A 24,842-nucleotide genomic window follows, 5' to 3' on the forward strand; every position below is an offset into this window, starting at 1 on the left:
CTGCAAAAATGTCCATCTTGGGGATTTATACACAGCTGCACTTTTTTTGTTGTTTCTTTTGTGTTTTTTGTTGTTGTTGTTTTGTCTTGGGTTTTTTGTTTGTTTGGTTTTGTTTTTGTTTTTTTTTCCCATACATTTCCCAAATTTTCTGCAACAGGCAAATTCCCATTAGTGGTAGTGGGAATAGTGGCCATGTTGAGAGTAGTTCCTGCCATGAGGTATGTTATCCTCTAACACCCCTGGCATGGCTCCTGATGGGATTGAGGGCTCAAAAAAAAAAAAAGAAAAAAAAGAAGAAAGAAAGAAAATAGAGACACCGAATGGAGATTGTAGAGCTGCCTTCAGTCATCATCACGTCTCTCTAGTCCTGCACAGAGTGGCAGAGTCAGGAAGGTGAAGGTATTATTCATGCTCTATCCTTCATCTTGTCAAATGCCAAAAGAGCAAGCAAAGGGTGTTGCTTCTACAGACAAGCCTTCCTTAAACAAGCATTTATTGCTTTTCTCCTTTCTTTCCTAACTGTGTACTTTTTGGTATCAAGAATTTAATGACTGATACAAAATTAATAGGCAGGTGATTTCCAATTTTTTTTTAATCTGCATGACTGTCTCCCCTGAGGAGTGTCTTCTCCTTGCTCCCTACTTTTGCTTGACCTTTGTTTTCTCTTCTGAAGTCATCCATTTAATTTCCATGTAACTTTTCTCCATCACTTTCTAACCACCATTTTTCCTCCAGGCCTTAGCTCACCCCAATACCAGTATCTAATAGTTTCTTGTTTTCATTTTGTTGCTTGCTGTTGTTTCTTGTTCCATGACACTTGCCACCTGAAGCTCAGGAAGAAGGTATGTGACATGGCTTCTGCTTTCTTTCTCTCTCAGTGTGGAGGATGAATGTGTATGAAGAAATTCAGAGCAAATGGTTCACACCCAGTGGCCGGGACTTGGTCTTGAGCCACAGACATCAATGTAATGATGGACATTGATGTAGTTTATTGAGCTGGTAGGAAATTTGGCCTTGTTTTCTGTTTAAAAAAAACCCCAAAAACATTATATATATGAAATAAATAAAATATATGTATACATAGAAATATATATGATCTACACACATATATATTTTCATATACATACATATATGTAGATATATATGAATATATTTTTTGTTTTACCTTTTTTAGTGAATTGCTTGACTTATTTTTGGCACAACGGTGTCAAATCCTCTCCTTTATCTCCAAAAGCTTAAATTTTTTAAAGGGAGTGGGACACCCTGTAAAGTTTACATTAATCTGTTAAAATACAGGAATGAATTTGTTTAAAATTTTAAAATTTGATTGGTGAAAATTGTAGACCCTTTGAGAAAAATATGTAAAGCAAAAGAAACACAGCAGTTTTATTTTTGATTAAAAAATCACCAAAAGCCAGTTTTAGGAAATTTTAGCCAGCTCTAATAAAGAATAAATATTGGATGCCTTTTTATGTGGTTTTCACTTGTGGTCATATTCCCATATTTCAGTAACATTTATAATCCCATAATGTGCCCATAAAAATGTTATTTTTAATTTTGTCTCACCCTGTAATTCCATCATTGTGTATTCTTGCCCATAATGGCCTGGGACCTTGGCAAACCTCAAGAATGTTCCAATAACATATTTCTTGTTTTAATTTTCTCCTCCCATATCCTTTGCTGTGCCATGTTCCCACCTACAGAAGAGGCTCAAGAAGAAGGTATGTGAAGCAGTGTCTCAGCCCCGCTCGTTCCTGCAGTGTGGTTTGGTGCAGATGTGCACCTCGATTTTGCAAGGTGGTAGAAGAAAGCAAGAGGCAAGAGAAAGATGCTATGACAAACTATCTGCAGGCAGAGGGCTTTTCTTGTCTCTTGCACAAGTTTCACTGGGGGTACCTCACGTCCTTGAGTAGCTATGTAGAGATATCAACTCTGGTTTCAGCGAGGGAGCAGCAGGGGAAATGTGGATACCACCTCTTCACCCAAGCCACAACAGGGTCCAAGGCTGATTTTTAGCCCTGGGTGTTTGTAACATGTGCCATGGAATAATGGGTTTGTCTAGAAAGGTTCCTATCAAGTGTCAACTGGTTTCTCCCATGTAGCTTGGCAGATCATGATCAGATGGATTTTGATGTCAAAATCCATCTGTGGAAAATATGTGTGTATCCCTATGTTACATAGTACATATTCTATAATATGTCATATTATATATAGTATATTGTATATATTATAAGTTTATAAACTATAATATATAATACTATATATAATATAAACAATACTGCATAATTATATCTATGTAGATGCTGGCAAGTAACTGCAGCTGATTCCCCACATTGCACACAGCATTAACAAGATGGGACAGACAGGGCAGAAGAGAGGCTGGAACAAAACCCCACCTCTTGCACTCGAGAGGTCTGGGATGTAGTGCTCCAGGTACAATGAGCCAAAGGGTTTGTCAGTTCTGTATTTACAAAGCTTCCTGCTTTGTGCATGCTTCAAACAGGGGTAAACCTGTTTATAGTGCCATGAGAGACCCACTCTGAGCAGTTTGCAGAGTTTTTACAGCATCCAGATCCAGAAGGTTTTACATTTCTTGTATCTGTGTGTGCTGTGGTTACCTATCTCCATTTCATCTCCTCCTCTGTTTCTCTATTTCATACACTGTGTTGTTTTTTAGACCCACGTGCATTCACACACTCTGTAGTCTAACTGTTCTTGTTTTCCACCTCATTGCTTTTGCTTCCTGCCCTGTCCCACCTGATGAAGCTGCTCCGGCAGGTACGTGCCATTGCCTTCCAAACTGCTCCTTGCCATCTCCTTGGTGGTGGGGATTCAAGGGTGATATAAGATGAGCAGGATACAGTTACTTTGCCTTAATGCTTCCGTTGTCATTGCTTTCCACCTCACTTCTGGGAAGGACTCTGCTGAAGGCTAACACACAGGAATAGTCTCAGTGCAAGGGGCTGACAGATATTGGCTCAGTGGTAAACTGGCCTCTCCCCCTCCTGCCATGTGCAGAGCTCACCATAAAGCCCACCTGGGCAATGGCAGGAGTCACTTGTCTAAAACTGGAACTAGAGAGAAATTTCATCATGTGTTCTTTGAGCTTACTGTGAGATTTTCCCTCTCTGATATGTCTTTGTCTCTTCACTTTATGTGGTGAAGTTGTTGCCCAACCACACGTTCCTCAAATTCCTTCCCCTCCTGGCCATTAGCACATCATTTACTGGGATAAAATTTTTCCCCGTGAACAGAGTTTTCAGCCTGTATATAATATCAGCTCATGTAACACTGTATTTATCCTAATATTCCTTTCCATCCTGCCCTGTGGCTCTTCCCACCAAAAGAAGCTCATGAGGAAGGTATGTGACATGACTCCTGAATTGCCATAAGCTCTGGTTTAACCAGTAGTAAGCCATAATAGGGTAAAAGGAAACAGTAGTTAAAAATAGGCATATTAATATATGCTGCCACTTTGTTTTTTGTACTGTCTTTCTTCATGTTCTATCTTGATGTTGACTGTAAATGCTATGTGGTAATTGTTGCATGCAAAAAAAAGCCTGAAAACTGCTGTGAAATGTAAACCTTTCAAAAGGATGAATGTTGAAAGGCCCTCACTCTGAAATTGGTTGGGGCTCCCTGGGAGGTTTATTTTGACCCATTCAGGGTGAATCTGGCCTCCAGACAATATGCAGATGTGCTCATGAGTGGCTGACACATGTATAATAGGCTTTCTATGTGTCTTTTTTGTCACCTTAAACTCTGTGGTGTAAAGCAAATGGTGATAAATTTGATGCTTTATCTTTGCAAATAATTAAAGATGGTTTGCTTGTTCATATAATGGAATTTCTAGACCACTGTCTCATGGTAGTACTTGCAGCCCCAAAAAACTTCCTGGTCTCAGGAAGTAAATCCTTTTGGGCAAGTGTCAGGGTTGTGAAACAGCATGCTGCTCTGGGCTTTGTGCAGGACTGCCGGAATGGGTGTATAAGACAAATGTCATCTGATATGGCTTAAATCAGCTTTATGTTTTTAATATCTCAGTCCATTTGTGCCCTCACTTTTCATATCTGTATTAATTTTATTTCCTTGCAACATATTATCAGTCTTTCTCTCCCCCTCCATTTTGCACAAGTGAAAAGTTGTTCTTATGTTTCTAATGCTCTCATGTGCCTTTGCATTTTGCTCTGTGACTCTTCCTACACACTAAAGCTCATAAGGAAGGTATGTGCCATGACTTGTGAATTCCTCTGTTTCTGTCTGGAGCAGTAACTCGTGCAGGAATTCTGGAGGTGGTTGAAGATGAGAAGATGCAAAAATATCCTCTGCTGCTTTGCTCTCGTAGCATAAGCAGCACGATGAGTAATACTTACTAACTGCTGTTTGGAAACAATGTCTGAAGCACACGCTGGGCATTGCTTGTGTATTCCCTAGCACCTAATGTCTCTAAATAGGCTATTGGTATGGACACCAGTTGGTACGAGGAAAGTGTTTCCAAAGCCATTTCCTAACACCACGGTTAGAGGTGGGACAGCTGTGTCCTGTGGCAACACTGTGTCCCATCCTCCTGTCCCCTTGCCACTGTGCAGAGACAGAACTCCATTTTGCAGCAGTGTATGGTGATCGGCTGAGACTTGCACCTGAAGTCATGAGCAAGTGACACCATGTCATACATAGCTTTCTGTTAGGCTAAGAATGGGACCTAGTGGCATCGTTTTGGTTGCAGCACATTTAAGAAAAGATGTAGTGTGTGCTTTTTCTATAACTATTGATATGTTTCTGGGTTAAATGTGCATTATGCAAAAAAAGAGGGTAGCAGGGTTGTATTTTTACTTGATTTTATAACCTGAATTTTAAAGTCCCGTTCTGGTAAGATGATCTGTGTGATTAGCAAAATATAAAGTCATGCTTACTAAAGCATCAACCTGGCAGGCCAAACCCATTTACCTTTCAATTGCCCTTTTGCCTGCCCCTCTCTGCTTGCCCAGCTAGGCTTTCATCAGATGCTTTATCCTGCAGGTTGGAGAGCAGTAATATGCTCATACTTACCTCCCACATTGGTGTGCAGGCCTACACACCAGTGGTGAAATCCTGGTCACTAAGGAAATCAATGCCAGCTCCTAGAAGCCCATTGATTTCTGCGGTGGCTGGGATTTCTGTGCACATGAATAAGAGCAGATTGTTTATACCCCTTTCACACACTCAAACCTATGGGTAATGGACTTGCTTTAAATACAATAGTGTCTTGTCAGTCAAAGGCTACCAATGGCACTTGATTTATAACATTATCAAAATATGTTAGTCATCTGCATCTATAATATCCCAACAACCCTTTCCTTCCTTTCCACGATTTTCTAATTGACATCCCTATGTGCTGATTCTTACTTAATCTTATTAATGGTTTTTATCCCATTAACCCCTCCACCCTGGCTAAGAAAAGTGTAAGGTTTTTTAATAATCCTCTGTTTCTTGCTCTAATTCTCTTATCTTTCTTTGCATCTCCTTCCCTGCTCCCTCCCTTTTAAAGAAGTCCATGAACCAGGTATGTGACTTCTGAATTCCTCTGCGTCAATCTGAAGGGTTATTGTGTGCTGCAAATTCAATTCCACTTGACAATTTTACAGTTGGGTCATGTGCTGAATTGGGACAAAATGAAAACTTTTCAAGCCAACAACCAAAAAGAAAAAAAAAAAAAGAAAAAGAGAGAGAGAAAGAAAGAAATAAAGGAGCGCCTTGTTTAACAGCTATTGTAAATGATGTTTTTTATTTAGTTAAAACATTTTGTTCCAACTTTTTTCTTCCTCTTTCCTCTATGGAAGATTTCCAAATTTTGAAATGAAAATTCTATTTTAGTTGCTTCTGAAGCATTGTCTTTATGGATAATGTGGCGTATATATAGTGTAATGAAAGAACAAATCTGGAATGAGAGATTGACAGAAGGCAAAAAATTAAAAAGTTTTATTCCAGAGTTGTTAATATCTCTGCAACCTTTTATGGTTGTGAAACAGTTTCAATTCTTTTTAAACCAAAATCTCATCTAAATCTACATGAGTCTGAAACATTGAAATTTAATTGAACTATGATTTCTGTTGGAAAATGATACCAGTAACTCTAATATTATACTCAGGAATTCAAAGATGGTCGAATTAAACATAAAAATCAAATATTAATGATAAACTGAAACTAGCAGCTTCCTTACACCTTCCACCAGTCATGATTTCCTCCACTCTGTGATGCATAATAATGAGGGTAAAGCTAACTGCTGCATGAAAAAATGTAATAACATCTTTTGTAGACAAACATCTCAATGTATAAGCTATGATAACAGCCACTGACTGGACTCAGAGTCATCCTCACAGTGCATATGAGAATGGCTATAATGGTTATTACCTGGAATAACAGAAACTGAACTTGCAGCATCCTCTAAGCTGTCCATGAAAATTATTCTGTGCCATTTGGAGTAGCTTTATTAAAGCAGTCACATCTCAGCAGCCATACACCCCGGCTATTTCACTCTGCTGTCCACAGACGGAGACCAGTCTCTTAGGTCAAACCAGATCAATGCTTTTGCCAAGGTTGGAGTGAGGTGAAAGCTATCTGATTGATTTTTACATGACTTAATACTTCAACATTCATCTATGCACTGCTTCTCATATTTGTCCTGTTCTCATCTCTGCTTGTTTCACATCCCTCTCTTTTCCTTTTAACCATATTCATTCTTGTCTGTTAAGGTGCACCTAAGGTTTTTCTGGCTGATTTGCATAAGTTAAAGGTGGTTGCTTCCATCGCAGCTGCTTGGCCTGCCTCTGTACCTATTTTCCATGATAGTGATCGAATTGCTACTCACTAAGTGTTGGTCTCTAGCTTTGACAGTTGTATGAGCTTGTAATTTGTGAAAAACATAAGGTACTAACATAATCTGATAAACAATAAAGCTATACCTACAGCATACCTATGTTTTCCTTTCCCTCTGTAACATAAAGCACAACAACCCCAAAAGTTTATAAAGACAATGTAAATTTAACAAGCTTAACAGGAAACAGTCCCAGCTTTTCATATTACTACATGATTATTGTTTCTCTGTTATTTATGCTGTCTTTGTCTACCACATCTTCTAAGTCACAGCTTTGGCCTGCAGAAGTTCAGAGTTGTTGCTTTTGTGGGATTCTAGCTCTAATTCTTTTATTTTTCCTTGTTTGCTCTTTCCACGTAACATAGCGCATGTGTGTGACATCTAAATTCCTATATATTAATCTGAAGCATTCCTGTACATAGGAATTTGAAGATGTTGAAGAAAACCAAAATCATGAAGAATCAATCCACTCTTAAGATAGCCTAAAATGTATTTCCATATAAGAAAGTATAAATATTGTTTGTAACTGAAAACTCTTAGGGCTGTGAGTACACCACAGCAGGGACAGAAAGCAGGTACCTGAGCTGCAGAAACACAAGCTGCTTCCATTTGCAAGGAGTGGATTGCAGCAGAATCCTGGCACATGGGCTCAAGCAGTTTCTAGTCCTTTGCAACAGAGATCAACTCTGTGTGGACACGAGTATTTCTGCAGAGCTAAGCCCCAAATCTGCCAGCAGAGATTCTTAGATGGTGGAGCTTCAGATGGAGGCATAGAGATACATCAAAAGCAGCAGGGCTTCCTTGCAGTAACTCTCACATCCTCACGCTAGCTCTGATAGTTAAAAGGAGATGTACATGGCTGAAATCTAGATAACATTTCATGCTTGTAAAGTTCGCTTCTTGGGTATGATTTCCTTCAACTCTAAGGATCACCAGTGTTACTACACTTGCCTATGGTTTATATATTTGCATGATTTAAACTACTGCAATTCATCAACATTTGCATTCCTTTTATCTTTCATTTCTATGGCATCTTCTCCCTATTACTTCACACCCCACTGTAATTACTCTTGCTTTCCACTCTTATTAACAGTCTATCCCTATAACCTGGTCTGCAAATGATACTTCTTCAACCTGATCTTACCAAAGTTTGAGGTGATCCCCTCCTGAATAACTTATTTCTAATTATTTTATCTTCCTTTCCTGTGTTTTTCCCCTGACACTTCCTACTAAATGAAGCCCCCCCTCCAGGTATGTGATTTAACTTCTAAACTCCCTGGTATCTGTTTGCTGGGATGGTGTGTGTGGAAAGTGAATACAAGGTGACAGGGCATAACAACCTATCAGCTAATGATGGATTGTAACTTGCATGCCTTTGGGGTGGTTTTATTTAAGTTTAATATGTTTTGTCAGTAAAGTGTAATCAGCAGTAAGAAGGAGAAAACTTACCTGTTGCATGAAAATTTTGCTAGAAACTAGGTGAACACATGTACTCTTGTGAAAGAGTAGCTCGGCAAAACTTTTCCGTGTGGAATGGTTTATATTCTGCACTGTGATAGGAGAATGAATGTTTCTTCCTATAAGGAAGGATTTATTTCAAATCTCAGGGCAGACTTTGGCCCATTGACTGTACACAGGGAATATAAACGCTGTGAGATTTTGCATTATTTTTGTGCCTGCTTTGCAAAATAATCAGTGGTGTGAGTGTATGGCTGAAATGCAAAATCTGCTCTGCAAATTCACATTATTGGTCTATTCCTGTTTTGCCAAAAAACAAAAGAATGACATGTAGGCCTGCACAGACTTTAATGAAACTTTTCTTCCTATGAAGAAATCCGTTTGTAATTCTACATTGCAAATGGATGTGAAGAACATTTATATAGACATCAAGGTTGTCCTCAAGGAAGAAAATGGCCTGAGCCATAGATCTAGAAGGGAACTGAGCTTCTTTGGAAGTTATCTGAACGTTGATGATGAGTTATGGCAGGTATTTCAGCAGGTTTCTGAACCACACTGTGTTTATTTCAAATGGCTGAAATATTGCTGTAGTAGAAGGTGAATCCAATAGTGCTTTGAGAATGCTATGTTCATGTGCATATTTCAAACCCAGGTAAACCATGGTACACTGTGCTGTCAGGTTGTGCTTTATGTCATATGATGCTTAGAAGTGTTTTTTAAGCACTGCACTATTATCATAAATCTGCCTCTTTCACCTTTCCTCTGTCCTGTGTCTTCTGTTTATATGTTATTTCAAATGTAATTGTTTTACTTCAGGTTTACTTCTTAACTTTGTTCTTGCCTCCCCTTTTCCTCTCTGCCCCTCCTCCCCTTTGTCTCAAAAGCTCTTTTGCTGTGTGAAATAACAGGTTTCTCGTTCTCATTCTCTTGCTTTCCATTGCAACTTGTTCCATGACACTTCACACCTGAAGTTCATGAGCCAGGTATGTGACATGACTTCTGGTTTACTCCACTTAGCTGCAACACAAAAGTTTGTATGTGTGTGTGTATGAGAGAGAAAGAACAGGAGTCCTGGGCTGGTAGAAGAGAACAAAACAAGAGAAACACGTATTAACCACAATGATCATTTGCAGCCCTCTTCTCCTTTAACCTCCACGCTTACTACTGCTTTAACCTTACAACATCTTTAACTCCTGACAGTCTCTCCAGATACCCTTTCTCCCTGCCTTAATTCACTAATTCCTTTATTTTTTTCCCCTTCATGCATTCCCTGGTCTCTTTCTCAGGATTCCAAGAGCTTTAAATATCTGTTCTGTTTTTGTTTTTGTTTTTCTATTTCCTGTCTTTCCATCACTGCTTGCACCATGACAACAGCAGAGGAAGCTGCTGAGGAAGGTATGTGATGCATCTACAGACTCAACCTTTTTCTCTTTCAGTGCTGGGGAAACAGTGTTTAAAACATTGACCTTGTTCAAGAGCAAAGAAAGTATGGGAGGGAAATGTTCTCTCTGGATGGATTTGGATGAACATGGAGTAAAGGGCCATATGTTTGCCAAATCAGATCACCAAAAGGTGTTTTTTTTCTTCTCATTCAATCTCCAGAGGGTCCAAGGTTCCCAGCACAGAAGGAAGGGAATGGGGACAGTTGCTCTCAGGACAGTGCTGGTTGTGGATTGACCTTTGTGCTTTGTGCTTCTTCTTTTTTTCTTTTATCCTTCAACCTACAGCTGATGAAGAAGGCGAATACAATGATGGTAGCTCAGTGTTGTCTTAGGACAACAAAGTCATCTTCCTAACAGCTCATTCTTTTTTCTGTGTCTGTTTTCGTTCCTCAGTTGATTTTAAACTCAGGAACTGGGCCAACACATCTCTGCCACAAAGAATTGTTCATTGTGCATATCCAATCACCCTTGGTGGGTAACTAGTGTATTGAGAAACCTCTACATCCTCCTCAGGATGGTAGATGGTGAAAATCAATCTCAAGAAGCTTGCTCTAGACTTTTCTTTTAGCTGGAACCTGTTGTGTCATAGTTGTCATCAGCACAACTTCTCTGTCCCCGAAAAATCAGGAAAGCATCTCTTCAATTTTGTGGCACACTTGAAAATGGAGCTGAGCCCTGCATAGACATGTCTTCCTCATTCAGCCTTAGGAGGTCATGGGTTCCAGGTCTGAATCTACAAAAATGTAGACTTCTGCTCAAGCCATGGACTTAAAATTGTGCTAAACATCAAACTTGTGGATAAATTTATTCAGGCAGGTGAGGCAGGCCATGGACTTAAGATAGTCTCATTGTATGTGCACAAGATAACTTAACCCCACCCTTAGCCAGTTTAGATGTAAAGAAAGACTCTCACAGAGTTTTAGAGGCCTTTGAAGTAGGTTCTGTTCTGACTGCCCCAGCCCTTGGAACACCCAGCCAGCTGCTTCAAAAGACAAAGCACAACATCACTCAGAAACACTCTGCATTTTCTGGGTTTCATTGTTTTGTTTTGTTTTGCTTTGCTGGATTTTTTGTCTTCCTTTCTTTTAATTTTCTTGCTTGCTTTTCAGACTTTTTTCTAATTTAGGGAAATACCCTGAGGACCTTCCTGAGTCTCTCTCTCTCCTTCTGTTTCACATTCTTTTCTTTTATTTTTAATAGCATATCGATCTTCTTTTTTTCCCCAAGGACACAGTGTGAGTTAGATATGTTGCTTCTGAGAAGTGGAAATAAGGGAGGGTGTTTAGAGATTTCTGAGCAAAGTAAAGGCAGTTCAGGTGAATTCACAGACAATATCTCATAGATTGGGCAGAAGAAAGCAGGGTGGTGTTTATGGTGGTTTGTCCTCTTCTGTGCTATCCTTTTGGAAACCAGAAACTCAGAGACTCTCTAATCACAAGGGTGGTGAACTTGGATTTCCAGTGTCTCTTGCCTTCTTTTGGCAGGTTTGTGTGTGGGGATTTTGTCTCAGCCCTATGGTTCATAGTCAGAATGACTAGAATGTCAGTCAAAATCCACCATAGGAACAGGAATTTGCTATGTCAATTCCTGCTTGTCAACAGATTTTGGCCCAGTTCCTTGACTCTTGAAAGAAGGGGCATTTCAAAATAAATCCCATTCCTGTGCTGTTTTTAGTGCATACAGTATGAACCAATGCTGGGTCATGCACTGCAAAGGACAGATTTATTTATGTTTATTTTGTAATAAAATATCCCCCTTTCTGGTTTTCTGGAGGTACCTTTAGGTATTCTAACTAGAACTTTTATTTCAAGAACAACTAACCTTAATTTTTCTTTTTATGTTTACAATTGTTTGTTGGTTTAATGAAGCTTAAAGTGCTGATTTGGTGGCAGCTGAAAACAAATTCACAGTTATTGACAGACAGGTGTTGATCCTGGCAACCAAGGTCAACAAACAAACCAGTCATTTCCTGTCTTTTTTCTCTCTCTCTCTTTGAAGTGTTACTAACTGGCAACTTTAAGCTAAACAGGAATGTTTATGAAAATTCTCTGGGTGAACGAAGGGAATCCTGTGTAAATAACATCTCTGATAGACTGGTTAATCATGATTACTTTTCCTCTCTCCAGGTAAAAGGTAATTTAACTAATGTGTTAAGAAGCTCACTGGCTACTTGAAAAACAAAACAATTAAAAGTATAACTGGAGAAATACAGAAGCATGCTAATGGTATTTTTCTTCAGGAGCAATTTCTGACTGCCTTTACAGTAGAGCCATCTAAAACACTTTTCTAATTATATGCTGCTTATTTTATTAGCATTGCTCTGGCATCTAGAGGCCTCAGCTGAGGTATGTTTTGGTAGGCACAGTTCTTACAGTAAATGAGAAAAATCTACACCCCTCTAGATGTCATTAATGAAATTTATATGGGAAAGGGTGAGAGAAAGGAAAAGTTGGTTTCTGATCTCTTTTATGCACATCTCATGTCTTTTAATTATCTCAATAATCCATTTCCACCACTCCCAATTTTTTTATTATCCAACAACGTTAGAAGTGATTTCCTCCACTAAATATTTTCCAGTGTAGGATTTTTGCTATTTTTTCCTCCTATAATCATAGAATCATAGAATATGCTGAATTGAAAAGGGACTCATCAGGATCATCGAGTCCATCTTATGGCCCTGCACAGGACACCCCAATGTTTCACTTTATTTTATCCTACTATCCATTTGCTATTCCAAATATCCTCCATCAGTCTCAAAATGTAAACAAGCATTTGAACAAATATAGTATCTTTCTGTATTATGATACTGATAACAGGGCTCATGCATCCACTTCTGGTTTTACTTTTACTTTACAAATCTGGCTGTTTGGTTTTTTTGTTCTGCCCCCACCTCCCCCTGTCCCCCGATTCAATAGGCTGTGAGTTTTTTACCTCAATTCCTCCCACTGAGGCAGCACAGGGAAAGTCTTGTACTGCAGAATCCATCAACATCCCTGGAAGTTCAACTATAGTGTGTGGTTATGAAAGTCAACCTTGGTTTCTGAGAGAATGGTCCAGAAAAACCATATAGGTTTAATTTATTTCTGTTTGTGAGAATAACAGTGCTGAACTTGCTGGCATTACACTACAGTTAATAACTCAAGTTTAAAAAGCAGAGCAGGGAGGAGAGTTGATCACAAGCACAAATATTAAGCAAGTAACTCATAAGACCAGCAAATTTCTGAGAGCCAAGGAAAGGTCACTTGTTGCAAGGGAACACTTCTCACTGCCAGAGGGCCCAAGCTGACCATCTCAGTAATGGTTTAGCCTGCTAACCAGGCCACTATGCCTATCAGGCCATTATGCCTCTCCTGGAGATGAAAAGATCATTCCCGTTGATGCTTATGTGAATTCTGCATGTACCTCACCAGGAGAGGGTGCTTGCTAAGAGAGGATGGCCTTTGCAAGCTGGGTTTGAGGAACACCACATGGTGCAGAAGAATAAATATCTTCCCCATGGCATCAGGGTATCTCTGGGACATACGGTTTAACCTGTCTTGGAAGCCAGTGAACCTAGAGAAAATGTGTGTCCTAAAGATTTTCCCCTCCTGGCCACTCTGTGAGGGATTTGAACAAAACTGGTGAAGCCTAGTTGTCATTCTGGGCATTCAGAATAGGACTGTGACTTCAGGCTACCTTTACCAAAAGAAATGCTAATTGAAAAAGGCAACACTTTATTCTACCCTCCAGTCCAGCTATCCTCCTTAGAGCTTTGGTCAGGGTGGTTTGAGAAAAATAATTTTGCATTTCCATGAAACCATTACTTTCCAGATGCTACATTTGGGACTTTAATATAGTCTCTTGATTCTTTTCTGCCACATTCTGTTTCAAAGGTAAAAACAGATTCACTCCCAGCAAAAGGGGTGTGTGAGTGTGTGTATTTCTTTTGGAAATGTTTGAGATTTAACCAGTTTCTCTGTGATGTTTCCCCTAAGATCAAATTTCCCTTCCCTCCTTTTACTTTAGCAGCTGGCGTGATGTCTATTGTTTTAACTTTCTCCCTCTTTTTCCCTTCCTGTTTTGCTCCATGCTTCCAAACACAGAGGAGAAGCCCAGAATAAAGTAAGTATGAGGGGTGGGGAGTTTCAGAACCCTGGGATCACTTTTCTGGTCTAGCAGAAGCTCTTTGATTGCCTCTTAGGCAAATGGCCACTAGAAGCCTTTATCCAACTCTCCCTTGTGCAACATCCATCTGTTCCTGCATGCCTTTCCAGGATGTCTGCTTCTTTTAGAGGATGTCTTGGCAGCACTTACTGGCCTGGGCTTTAAGACCAGTGCCTTGTAGAGTTAGACAACTTGACAACTGTCTGAGACTCAGTGGTCTCACAGTACCCCAAAATAAAGACAGCTCAACAGCAAATCCTCTGTGAGAGACCACGGCTAGGAAACTACCTGTCCATCCAGGATTGCTGACAGTTGGAAGGGTGTCAAATGTTGGGCTCAGCTGAGCTGAGCTTAACTAAGGCTTCCTAGGGACCACCTGGCTCTGAGCTCCAGCACCTTCCCTTCCCACTCTGCCAGCTGCCCAGAATGGAGTGTGCAGCACTGTGCAGACAGCCCCACAGACCAACATCTTTCCATGTGGTAGGGAATGACCATAGGCTTTGGAAATGTAAAGGGTTTTTAGGGGTAGCTCCCTGATCTGCACAGCCTTCCAGGAAGGACAGTGGTCCTTAGTGCTGTTCTGGAGTAGTTTTCCATTGACTTGCTGTTTCACCTCTCTGTATGTCCACCAACACTTCTCCTTATCAGTGTCATTTCTGAGGGCAGGTCAGGTGAGGTCAGGATGTGCTACTTAAAAAGCTGCTTGTTATTTAAGATGAAATTTTTTTGTGTGTGTGTGTTTGACTCTCTACAGACTAACTGCTCCTAAAATACCAGAGGGTGAGAAAGTAGATTTTGATGTAAGTATTCCTGAGACTGGCTGTCTATTTGCCTGTACCTGATCCATACACATGTACGCAAACCCGCATAACTTCTCCTGTACTGGATACTACTGAAGATAGAGTCAAGGACCAAAGTATTGTTGGTTGCTTTGCCACTAGTTTTCAGTGAAAGGCTGCTCTCTGTTCCCTGAAACTGTCTGGATGCATTCAGTGATTATGTGACACAGCAAAAATCATGTATTTCTTTTTTTTCTCCTTGAACAGTTGAAGACAATATAAGAAGGAGAAATAGGAGATCTCAGATCCCCTGTCCCATTCTTGTAAATGGTTTGAAAGTTGCAGGCCTTCAGCTGTTTCTGACAAATAGCTAAAATTACAGTAATAAATAGAGATCCAAATACCTTCCTAGAAAGCTGATAGAGAAATGAAGAAATTCTGGTGTTGAAAACCTCCACTGAAATATTTGCTTTGCCCAAAATGCGGGAATATTTTTTAGGTAAGATCCATATCCCAAAGCAAAGAGGAGGAAGCTAACTATATGCAAAGATAGGTATGTAAGCAAAGCAGGGATAAAATACTGTGTAGGGGAGATTTGGATTCTGGGATCCTGACTGTCACCTGAATGAGTCACTGATTGCACTAACAGCCTTTAAGCTAATCCCATAGATTTCCATGGATATGTACAGACATTTCCTGGTTTTGTTTCCCTGTGTATGAAGGGTGTTGGGAATGTCTAGGGCATATTCCTTGAGCGAAATGGATTTAATGCATTTTTCTGCTCTTCTAGGACATCCAAAAGAAAAGGCAGAACAAAGATCTGATTGAACTGCAGGCCTTGATTGACAGCCACTTTGAAGCCAGGCGAAAGGAAGAGGAAGAGCTGGTTGCTCTCAAGGAGAGGATTGTGAGTCCTTGTACTGCTGTTTCCCTGTACTAGATGGAGAGATCATCTGTAGATGAGAAGTTGAATCCATTAGATAGACTTTGACAGAAAGCTGTACTGCCACATACAGAAGTGACTGCTTAAGTCACCATCAAATGGCTTTTCCCCACATATATCCCCTCTCTCAACCTCTTTTTCCATATCTGTACATGAGACGCTTTTGCATGTTCTAGCAAGGGAGAAGGTGGCTCACTCTTTATGAAACTAGGCTCCTGGCAGTGGTGTGTAATAGTAGAGGCAGGTAAAGCCACAGTGATGATCCAATGCCTCTGCCACTGCTTCTTGCAGGAGAAGCGCAGAGCTGAAAGAGCAGAGCAACAGAGAATTCGGGCTGAGAAGGAGAAGGAGCGCCAGGCAAGGCTTGCGGTACGTGTCTTTACTTCTCTCTGCTTGTCCCAACATCAGATTGGAGAACATCTCTACAGAGAGAGAAAGCTGCAGGTTCTGCCTGTATCAGTCCAAAGATGAAATTACCACCCTCTTAAAACAAGGGCAGAAAACAGAAATTGCCAATTCTCATCAATATGCTTCTCTGATCACATTCCCTGCAGTGACACTGGTTTCTGGAGAAACTGGGAGTATCCCCTAGAGTAACCTGCTCTGTGTGTTTCACTCCACAGGAGGAAAAGGCACGGAGAGAGGAAGAAGATGCCAAGAGAAAAGCTGAGGATGATCTGAAGAAGAAGAAAGCTCTGTCCTCCATGGGTGCAAATTACAGCAGTTATCTGGCTAAGGTAAAAATAACGGATCAATGAAAGAAACATGAAACATTAAACCATGGAGTTGACTGGAAACAGGCTTTATTAGAAGTTGAGAAAACAGCCCAACTTTTCTTCTTCTAGATTCCCAGCAGCTTGGCTTAAATGTTCTGTTACTGAAATGGTTTCATTCAGGCTTAATTTCTGCAGTCTGATGTTAATTAATAATTTGAAAATAGGCTGATCAGAAGAGAGGAAAGAAGCAAACAGCTAGAGAGACAAAGAAGAAGGTCCTGGCAGAGAGGCGCAAGCCCTTGAACATTGACCACCTTAATGAAGACAAGCTGAGGTAACGTGCTTCTCCTAATTAATTCTAATGTGAATGTAATCCATGCAACTTTGGTTTTAGTGTCCTGGAGTCTTCTCTCCAGTGACAAAATGAGGTAGAGGAGGGGGTCTTCCTTGAAATTCATCACTGGAAATGGTTAAGTTGTGCCTTTCTTTGACCTGGAGAATGGAGGGGAAATGGGGATGTAATGAAGTGTTGACATGGATTGGTAGCCATCTAGCCATGTTCCTGGCATTGCTCTGTTATCCTCTTCTGCCAGTTAGGATTAGTCATTTACAGGACTAGCTCTGAGATTAGATGAAGAAGCCTACACACTGGTATCTGAAGCGTTCCTAGGGATAAGTTAGAGCTGATAAGGTATGAATATAGATCTCCACGAAGGCTGGAGGTTTGGAAGCTGAGTGCTCTGGTGCAGAGCAGTCATCAGATGATAGTCTGGACTGCACACATAGGAGTTTACATATGACTGAAAGTTGTTGTTGGCTAACCTCAACCCTGACACAGGTAAGATTTCACAATGGCAGCTTATCTGGGTGACCCTCAGCATCCTCCTTACTTCTCTTCTGATGCTGCTGGAGTCTTAGCTTTCAGTAAGAGTTAGGGTAAAAATTAGGGGAATTATGTTAATGTGTAACCTGTGCAAGACTACAAGTCTAAAAGCTTTGCAGGTGAGAAAGTGAGAAGAGTGTGACCTCGAAAATGGTGAGTAGCTTTCAGAGAACAGAAAGGATTTACAGGAAGATGTGTGAACTTCATGAAATAAAATGTAAAACCCCTCATTACTAATGATGTGAAAACAATAGAAAATATCTGATGTTGTGTTTCTTTCATCTTCTTTTACCCATAAACACACAGGGACAAGGCTAAGGAACTGTGGGACTGGTTATACCAGCTGGAGACTGAAAAGTATGACTTTACAGAGCAGATCAAGAGGAAAAAATACGAGGTGAGAGGCCATTTTGCTAATAGCACTGGGTCCAAATCGTAAAAATCTCTATGATTTCTCTGGCAAAAGCCATGTTGTGACATCATTTGGGTCTCCGATGCCCTTTTGCAATATTTAAGCAGCAAGACACTTGGAACTGCATTCCCCTCATTATACATTCTTGAACTGGATTTCACATTTTAGGCTGAAATAGAATAGATCGCTCTCAAGGTTTTCAGTGCCCCATGGAAAGGTGATCCCAATGAAAAATAGACTTCCTGCCTTCTGCTGAAACACATTTTGTTAATTCTTTTTTATCTATAGGTAACTGCGGCCTAAAAATGTAGTAACTCTCAATTCATTCGTCTCCATTTCTCAGTAATATTTTTACATCTTTGATTTCAAAGTTGAACGTTGTAAGTTTTATTGCATCCCAGACAGAATACCCATGGACTGAGCATTCTGGAGTCACTGAAAACTGTCTCCAGACAGGGGTATCTGACTAAAATGTCATATGGTAACAGAAAGTGGACATGTTTCCTTCACAGTCACTCGGTAGGGCTGCACTCACCCATGTCAGGTTTCAGTGGCTGAGAAATCCTACTGGATCTCTGTCTCACTCTCCTTTTAATTCCCAATTGCACAGACACATGCTGATAGGAAGTGAGCAACACCAATGTAACTATCTTAATCTCTCTTAGATTTTAACAATGCGTTGCAGGCTGCAGGAGCTTTCCAAGTTGTAAGTACAATGAACTTGCCTGTGTTACAGCAGCAGCAGCAAAGGCTACCAAATGCATGAGCCTGCCGCATGGTCAGAGGCCAGGTGCCAGACAGAAACCGGCACCTGGCTCCAAGTGCAGAGAGAAAAGACAAAACTGGATCTTGTGTCCCTCCATTCACTTCCTTTTTCTCTCCCTTTCCAGTTTTTGACACGATATAAAGTGGTAAATTAAGAAAAGAGTTGAGAGTCCAACAGGGATATGGCTAAAGAACTGAGCATGAAACCCAGTCAGAGCAACTCTAAAATAATTTCCTGTCCAAATCTCTGGTATTTTGTGCATGGGGATGTCACCCTGACGCACATGCGATACATGCAAAAAAGCTGAGGGATACATGTGTAATAGCTTGGACTTCACAAAAAAAGAAAAGTGAGGGCTCTAGAAAGCTTCTCCATCTTGTGGCACATGGTTATCCAGTTCCAAAATATTGGAGAGAGATATCTCAAGCATAACAGGTCAAGTGGGTGTGGAAAAACAAGAAATAAGGCATTGCCAGAGGTGGGTACATGATATGGTAATGAAACCTCTGCATAAACAAAGAGATGGGTGTCTGCTGATGAAAAGCAAGTACAAAAGTACAAAGAATGAGCAAAGCAGAAGGAAAATGCACAACTAAGATGGGAGAATAAAAGTGAAAGAACAAAGGGAAGATGATACCAGGAAAAAATTGAGGAGAAAGGTAAGTTAAAATAGCAAAGAGAATTAAGGAGATAAGCAAGGATGCAAGGGAGAGACAAAGGAAGGAACTGGGACACCCAGCAATGGAGCCATTCTTTAACTCTAGTCTGTTGCTCTTTGGTGCTTCATTGGAGAGTGAGTGTTATAGTCACAATCACAAGGTTATCACTGAAGGTAAGTCTTGAGTCTTTGGGTCAAACTGAAGACCTCCACACTTGGGAAAAATACTTGGCTGCAGAAAACAATTTAAACTGCTGAGGCAGATATTAAAGCTTCCATGAGTAAGTACAAAAGCAGGTGATCTGTTGATCTTTCCTTCCTTGTATTGTCCTGTTCCCAGTAATGTTTCAGTCTCTTATTTTGTTTCTGTTTGCCATGGAAAGACATGAACCAGGAAATACCAGTTGTTGGGACAACCTGAATGTATTACTTTTCTTTTTCTTGTTTTGCATGTGAGGAATGTCAAGGGCCACTTTAAATATTAAAATTTTGGCTCACCAGTTCTTGGACCTGCAGAGTCAGTGCAGAACTTGAAATTCCACCAAAAGCAGAAGTAAAGAATACATCTTGGCAAGGGAATTTTTCCTCTCCTGGAAAACCAGGTGTTACAAATGAGAGGGTGAAGGGGCAAAAGAAGGCTCTCTATCAAACCCTAGCATTCTTATGGCCTTACTGGTACCTGAGCTGGACGAGTTCCAGGCTTTCAGTAGCAAGTCCAGGCCTACAGACTAGGACTGAGATGCTAAGTCAGGCCATAAGGTGCTCATCCTATGAAAGGTAGGTATTTCATTTCCCATGCATCAAGTTGAAATATGCAGTTTACTCATGGCCAAAGAGATGCTTCATCTTGTAGGAGAGACACTCTAAAGGCTTGCAGTTGTCAACGGAGATTGGGACGGTCTTCAGAGCTCCCACTTGAACCTTCTCCTCTGTTGTTGCTAAGGCTCCCTTTGAATATTTTCTTCTTCAGCCCCTTAAAAGTCAGCTTCTCTTATTAGATGGGTGGCTGGGAAGGTGGTGACTGCTGCACGGTGCTCACCTCCTGCTCTGCCAGCCCAGCAGAAGTACTCCAGCAGATTGTGCAAGCACCTCCCATTCTTAAGGTCCCCATCCAAAGACCACGGAAGCTTTTTGAGCTTACACACTTCCTAATGTGTAGGAGAAAGGTAAGAGTGAGGAGGTGAGGTTGACACATGCAGGTGATGGAGGCATCCGTTTCTAGCTGAACAGGGTGACACTCTGGTTCACTTGCCTGCAGTTTGACATGTGAGCTCATAGGGGATTAATTTGACTATGTAAAACTCTTCTAGTAAGGGTTATAAAATTATAGCTCCTTTCCCTTGACATGTGAAGCTGCCTTGCAGATTTATTGTCAAGAAGCAACATTTCTCTCCTTCAAACATGAGTGAGCTTTTATTTCAAAGGAAGTATTAATTCCTAATATAAGGACCTGTTTCCAGTGCTTCAGCAGGTAAAACTCCCCTCTCCTTGAGGGAACAAGGTTTCTTTATCTCTAAAAACCCTGGTCATATATGTTGTTTACAGATTGTCACCCTCAGGAACCGGATTGATCAGGCCCAGAAGCAGTAAGTACTTATATCCCCTTCCTAGCTCCTGGCTTGGGGATATCTTCTCAGTGTTCAAATTAGTCACTTCAGCCTCAACACCAACATTTTCTTACTGCAATGAAATGAGGCTAAAGATGGAAGGACAACTCCCATCCTGTCTCACATTGAGAAAATGAAGGGGAAACTGAAGTGAATGTAACACCTAACAAGAAAAACCCCCCTGTTTCTTCACACCATAACTTGAAAATTTTCATCTGCTTATTGTTGGGTTTTTCAAACACCTGACTGAGGTGTTTTGAATACCTGAGAAGCGAATACAACCCTTGTTTACAAGGGGTAAATAAGTGGTTGCTAAGATTACAAAGAATGGTGTGTAACAAGACTAACATCATGGGATTACTTTTGTGAGTTCTTTTCACTCATCATCTCTCTCCCATTTTCCTTCACCGCAAGACTATTTCATTAGGTTTTTTTGAGTCATATCTTTAACTATTTGTGGTATTTTTAATGAACGTATGAGAGACCAGGAGTAGACAAAGCCTGGGGGCTAGGATGTAGCAAACTGACAGCCACAGAGAAGTAACTGCAGTGAAGCAAAAGAGGAGAGCTATCCAGTGGTGGGATTTGGTCTTCATTGTGCCTCTCTGTCTTAGCAAAGCCATGCCAGGAATGAAGCAGTGGTCTTTGATGACATCTTTGGATGACAGGAGTGACCAGACACTGCCTTCCCACTTCCCCAAGACACCCTGCTTTATTAAATGAATGTAACGCTGGGGTCTTGATTGTCTGGGGGCTGGATGCCAAATGTAGTGCTTGACCTTCTCGTGATACTTTCTATACAGAGCTGTAGGCTGATAAACCTCAACAGAATGTGCAGCTGCAGAAGGATGCCATAGGTTGGCTGGATGTTGCTGCTCTTGAGGGGCACTGCCACACCACCCACAACAGGCTACTGCATGCTTGCTCTCCCAAGAGACATGATACTCTCTCAGGACATCATTTGAAAAGATTGCACTGAGAAGTCCACAGCTCATGAGATTGCTGTGTGCTTAAATTTCTATCCACACTAGACACAATCATTCCAAAGCATTGCCTGCTAATGTGTTATACAAGCATAAAGTGAGTATTTTGCCTCAGACTTATTAAGGCTCCTTAAGCACACTTTAAAGGTTAGAAATAACATTAAACATCACAAACATCTGCCTTGATTGGAGGAGCTATGCAGTTACTATACTGGGTTTTCAACCTTCAGAAAGGCCAGCAAAAGGGACATAGAGATTAATTTAAGATAAGCAGAAGAAGTATGCTCTCTCTCACATAAAAGACAATTTTTTTCAAATAGACCAAGCCTATCTTGGTCAAAAGGTAAAGTATACATTATGTGTATGTCTCTGTCACTGTGCTAATCCTTCCATAAATATGGCTGGTACTCTTGAACCAAGCCATGGGGCAGCACAACAAAAATCTCCCTAGATGTGTTGTCCCTATGTTTTTCTGCTCCTGGAAGAACCAGTGGTTCTGAAGAAGACCTCTGTGTTGATAGCAAGGTCCCACCACTTTGTGCTTGGACCCCAACCCCATGTTCTTCCATGTCAAAGAGTTCCCTCCAGTTTGCATGTGCTTTGATTCAAGAAACAGCCTCATCACTGTGTGTGTGAGATGGAGAGTGCCAAGCCCTTTAAGCCATGGTGCTGCTGATGGGAACTAGTGCAGAAGCTAACTCAACTAACTCCACACCTAGCCCCATTCTGATTCCAGGCGTGTCTGCTTCTCAGTCAGAAGGTAAGTGGCTTGCATGTAGGATTGCCCTTCTGTGTGCGAGAAGATACTCTTGGAGAGAGTTTGCCCTCAGGTGCTTTGAGTGGGGAGTGTGGCCTGACTGCTCTGACACACCATGAGCAAGACAGGGATACTGATATGAGAGGAGACCTAAAAAGTTGTTTGGATTGTTTTGGAGGGTCTTGCTGTCATAAGTAAAAAGCCACTCTGCCTTTGCTAGAACAAAGAAGTTCTTAGTTGTATTTAAACTAATGTTCAGCTTTTGGCTCTACTATTAGATGATTAGAGCATCTGAGGAATTCAATCAGAGCTCTTTGATACTGAGGAAAATACTCCTGAAAGAGCTCTAAATCCTAAAATCCAGATCATAGCAGTTTGCATCATTTAGTTTGGAGACCACCTGGATTTCTGCCCTGATAATGCAGGAATCTGGAAGGGTCCACCTCTTCCAGGCATTCACATCCTGGCTTTTCACTTAGAGACCCAGAAGGAATCTCTTTCCACAGTATTTACAATATTTTTCTTAAGATGTGGTCTATGACAGGTGTGATCAACATATTAGAAGTGAAAGTAGATCAAACTTAATCTAAGAGTCAGAAATGCAGAGTGGCCACAGAGCCCCATCACTTCCATCATGCTGACATGTTTTTCTTTCCTTTTGTATTGTAGTAGCAAGAAGGCAGGAGCCAAGGGCAAGGTTGGCGGGCGCTGGAAGTAAAGAACCAGGCAGGACGGCCTTGAGTGGTGTGCTGAAACCCTGCTGGTCTCCTCCTTCTTCTTTCACCAATCACTTTTGTTCTCACGCCTCAATGATAACAAAAATTGCATCAGCCTGGATTGGCTATTGCTGCTGCTTTTCTTCTTTTTCTTCCTGTAGGGGTCTAGTGGCTTCCTCAGTCAAAGGGAAGCAGGTTCCCTGTGGAACTGAGATGACTCCTTGCTGGCATCTTCAATTCCTCCTGAGCATGTTCCTTATCCTCCTGATACCAGTCCTATGCTCTCCTGTAGGTTGCTGTGTACAAATCTCTGGATTTTGTAAATAAAGCACAACCAGTACCTACTCCAATGATAGCCCTCTGCAATGGTGTTTCACATTTTATCTGCTGCCATCCCATTCTGCAAGAATTTGGGAGTTGGTCCAAATCCTCATTTAATATCATTTGATCTGGCTCTACAACTGGAAATAAGGCTAAGTATCTTCAACAAAGAGCCAGGCCTGGGGACCTGTTCCACAGCCATCATGCAGGCAGATACCAAAAGCTGACTGTTCTTGGGGAGATCATAATTTGGGTGCCAAATGTTGTTGAAATAGATTTAGAAGTTTGAGTAAGTGAATCAGAGACTTGAAAATAAAGGAAAAAATGGCTAGAAGTGGTAGTTCAAGTACACATCTTTTCATAAATGCAGATAAATCACAGTGCAATATAGCTGGTGATGCATTCAAATATTAGATTAAAATATTTATTTAGGCTGTTAACCTGCATACAATATTAAAGCCCAATACTGAAGTGTGAATTACACAGTTAATTCAATCTAGATTTCAAAACACAAACGACTGTTACCAAATTTGAGATGTGAGCTATTCTGTAGCCTTTGCCAACCCTTGAAATGGCCTTTTGGATGGAAGTCCAGCAGGGATGGTGGTTCTCCTCCATGTTTTCAAACTTCTGTCTGTTTCTGGTGCCCACGTGTACATTCTGGCTCTCTGTTGGCACATGCTGCGGCATCATGGATTCATAAGTGATTTAGGTGGGAAGAGATCTTAGAGATCATCTAGTCCCAACTCCCCTGCCATGGACAAGGACATCTTTCACTAGACCAATTTGCTCAGAGCCCCATCCAGCCTGGCCTTGAACACTTCCAGAGATGGGGCAGCCACAACTTCTCTGGACAACCTGTTCCAGTGCCTCACCACCCTCACAGTAAAGAATTTCTTCCTAATACCTAATCTAAATCTGCCCTCTTTCCATTTAAAACAGTCACCTCTTGTTTTTTCATGACAGACCTTGGTATTATAAGCCCCCCTTACATACTGAAAGGCCACAATAAGGGCTTCCTGGATGGAGCCTTTTCCTCTCCTGGCTGCACAATGGCAGCTCTTTCTGCCTATCCCCTCACAAGAATTGTCCCAGCCCTGTCAACATCTCCGTGGCCTCCTCTGGACCCACTCCCACAGCTCTGTGTCTGTTGTGCTGAGGACCCCCAGGCTGGATTGCACGGCCACTGGGGTCTCACCAGCGCAGAGGGCAGAGGAGAGTCACCTCCCTCCTGTCACTGCAAGCACAAGACCCTGTGAAATGTGGACAGCACTGCAAAGTCCCACAGAGGTGACATTTTCCCAGAATCCCAGAATTGTTAGGGTTGGAAGGAATCTCTGGACATCATCTAGCCAAGGCAGCATCCCCTAAGAGCAGGTTACATGGGAATGCATCCAGGTGGGTT

The 24,842-nt window shown here is 41.2% G+C and overlaps 1 protein-coding gene across 1 annotated transcript; it reads left to right on the top strand.

The window, feature by feature from the left end:
• Positions 1-1,687: 1,687 nt before the first annotated feature.
• Positions 1,688-23,217, top strand: TNNT3 (troponin T3, fast skeletal type). Its single transcript, XM_071559314.1, has 12 exons — positions 1,688-1,721; positions 9,283-9,294; positions 9,686-9,706; positions 13,836-13,854; positions 14,651-14,696; positions 15,466-15,582; positions 15,910-15,987; positions 16,242-16,355; positions 16,559-16,668; positions 17,524-17,614; positions 18,295-18,335; positions 23,070-23,217. Exons 1-12 carry the CDS (start codon positions 1,688-1,690, stop codon positions 23,116-23,118), a joined length of 732 nt encoding a protein of 243 aa, XP_071415415.1. The 3' UTR covers positions 23,119-23,217.
• The last annotated feature ends 1,625 nt before the right edge of the window (positions 23,218-24,842 follow it).

This window comes from Pithys albifrons, chromosome 6 (genome assembly GCF_047495875.1).
Source record: "Pithys albifrons albifrons isolate INPA30051 chromosome 6, PitAlb_v1, whole genome shotgun sequence".
In the NCBI taxonomy this organism is placed as follows: domain Eukaryota; kingdom Metazoa; phylum Chordata; class Aves; order Passeriformes; family Thamnophilidae; genus Pithys; species Pithys albifrons.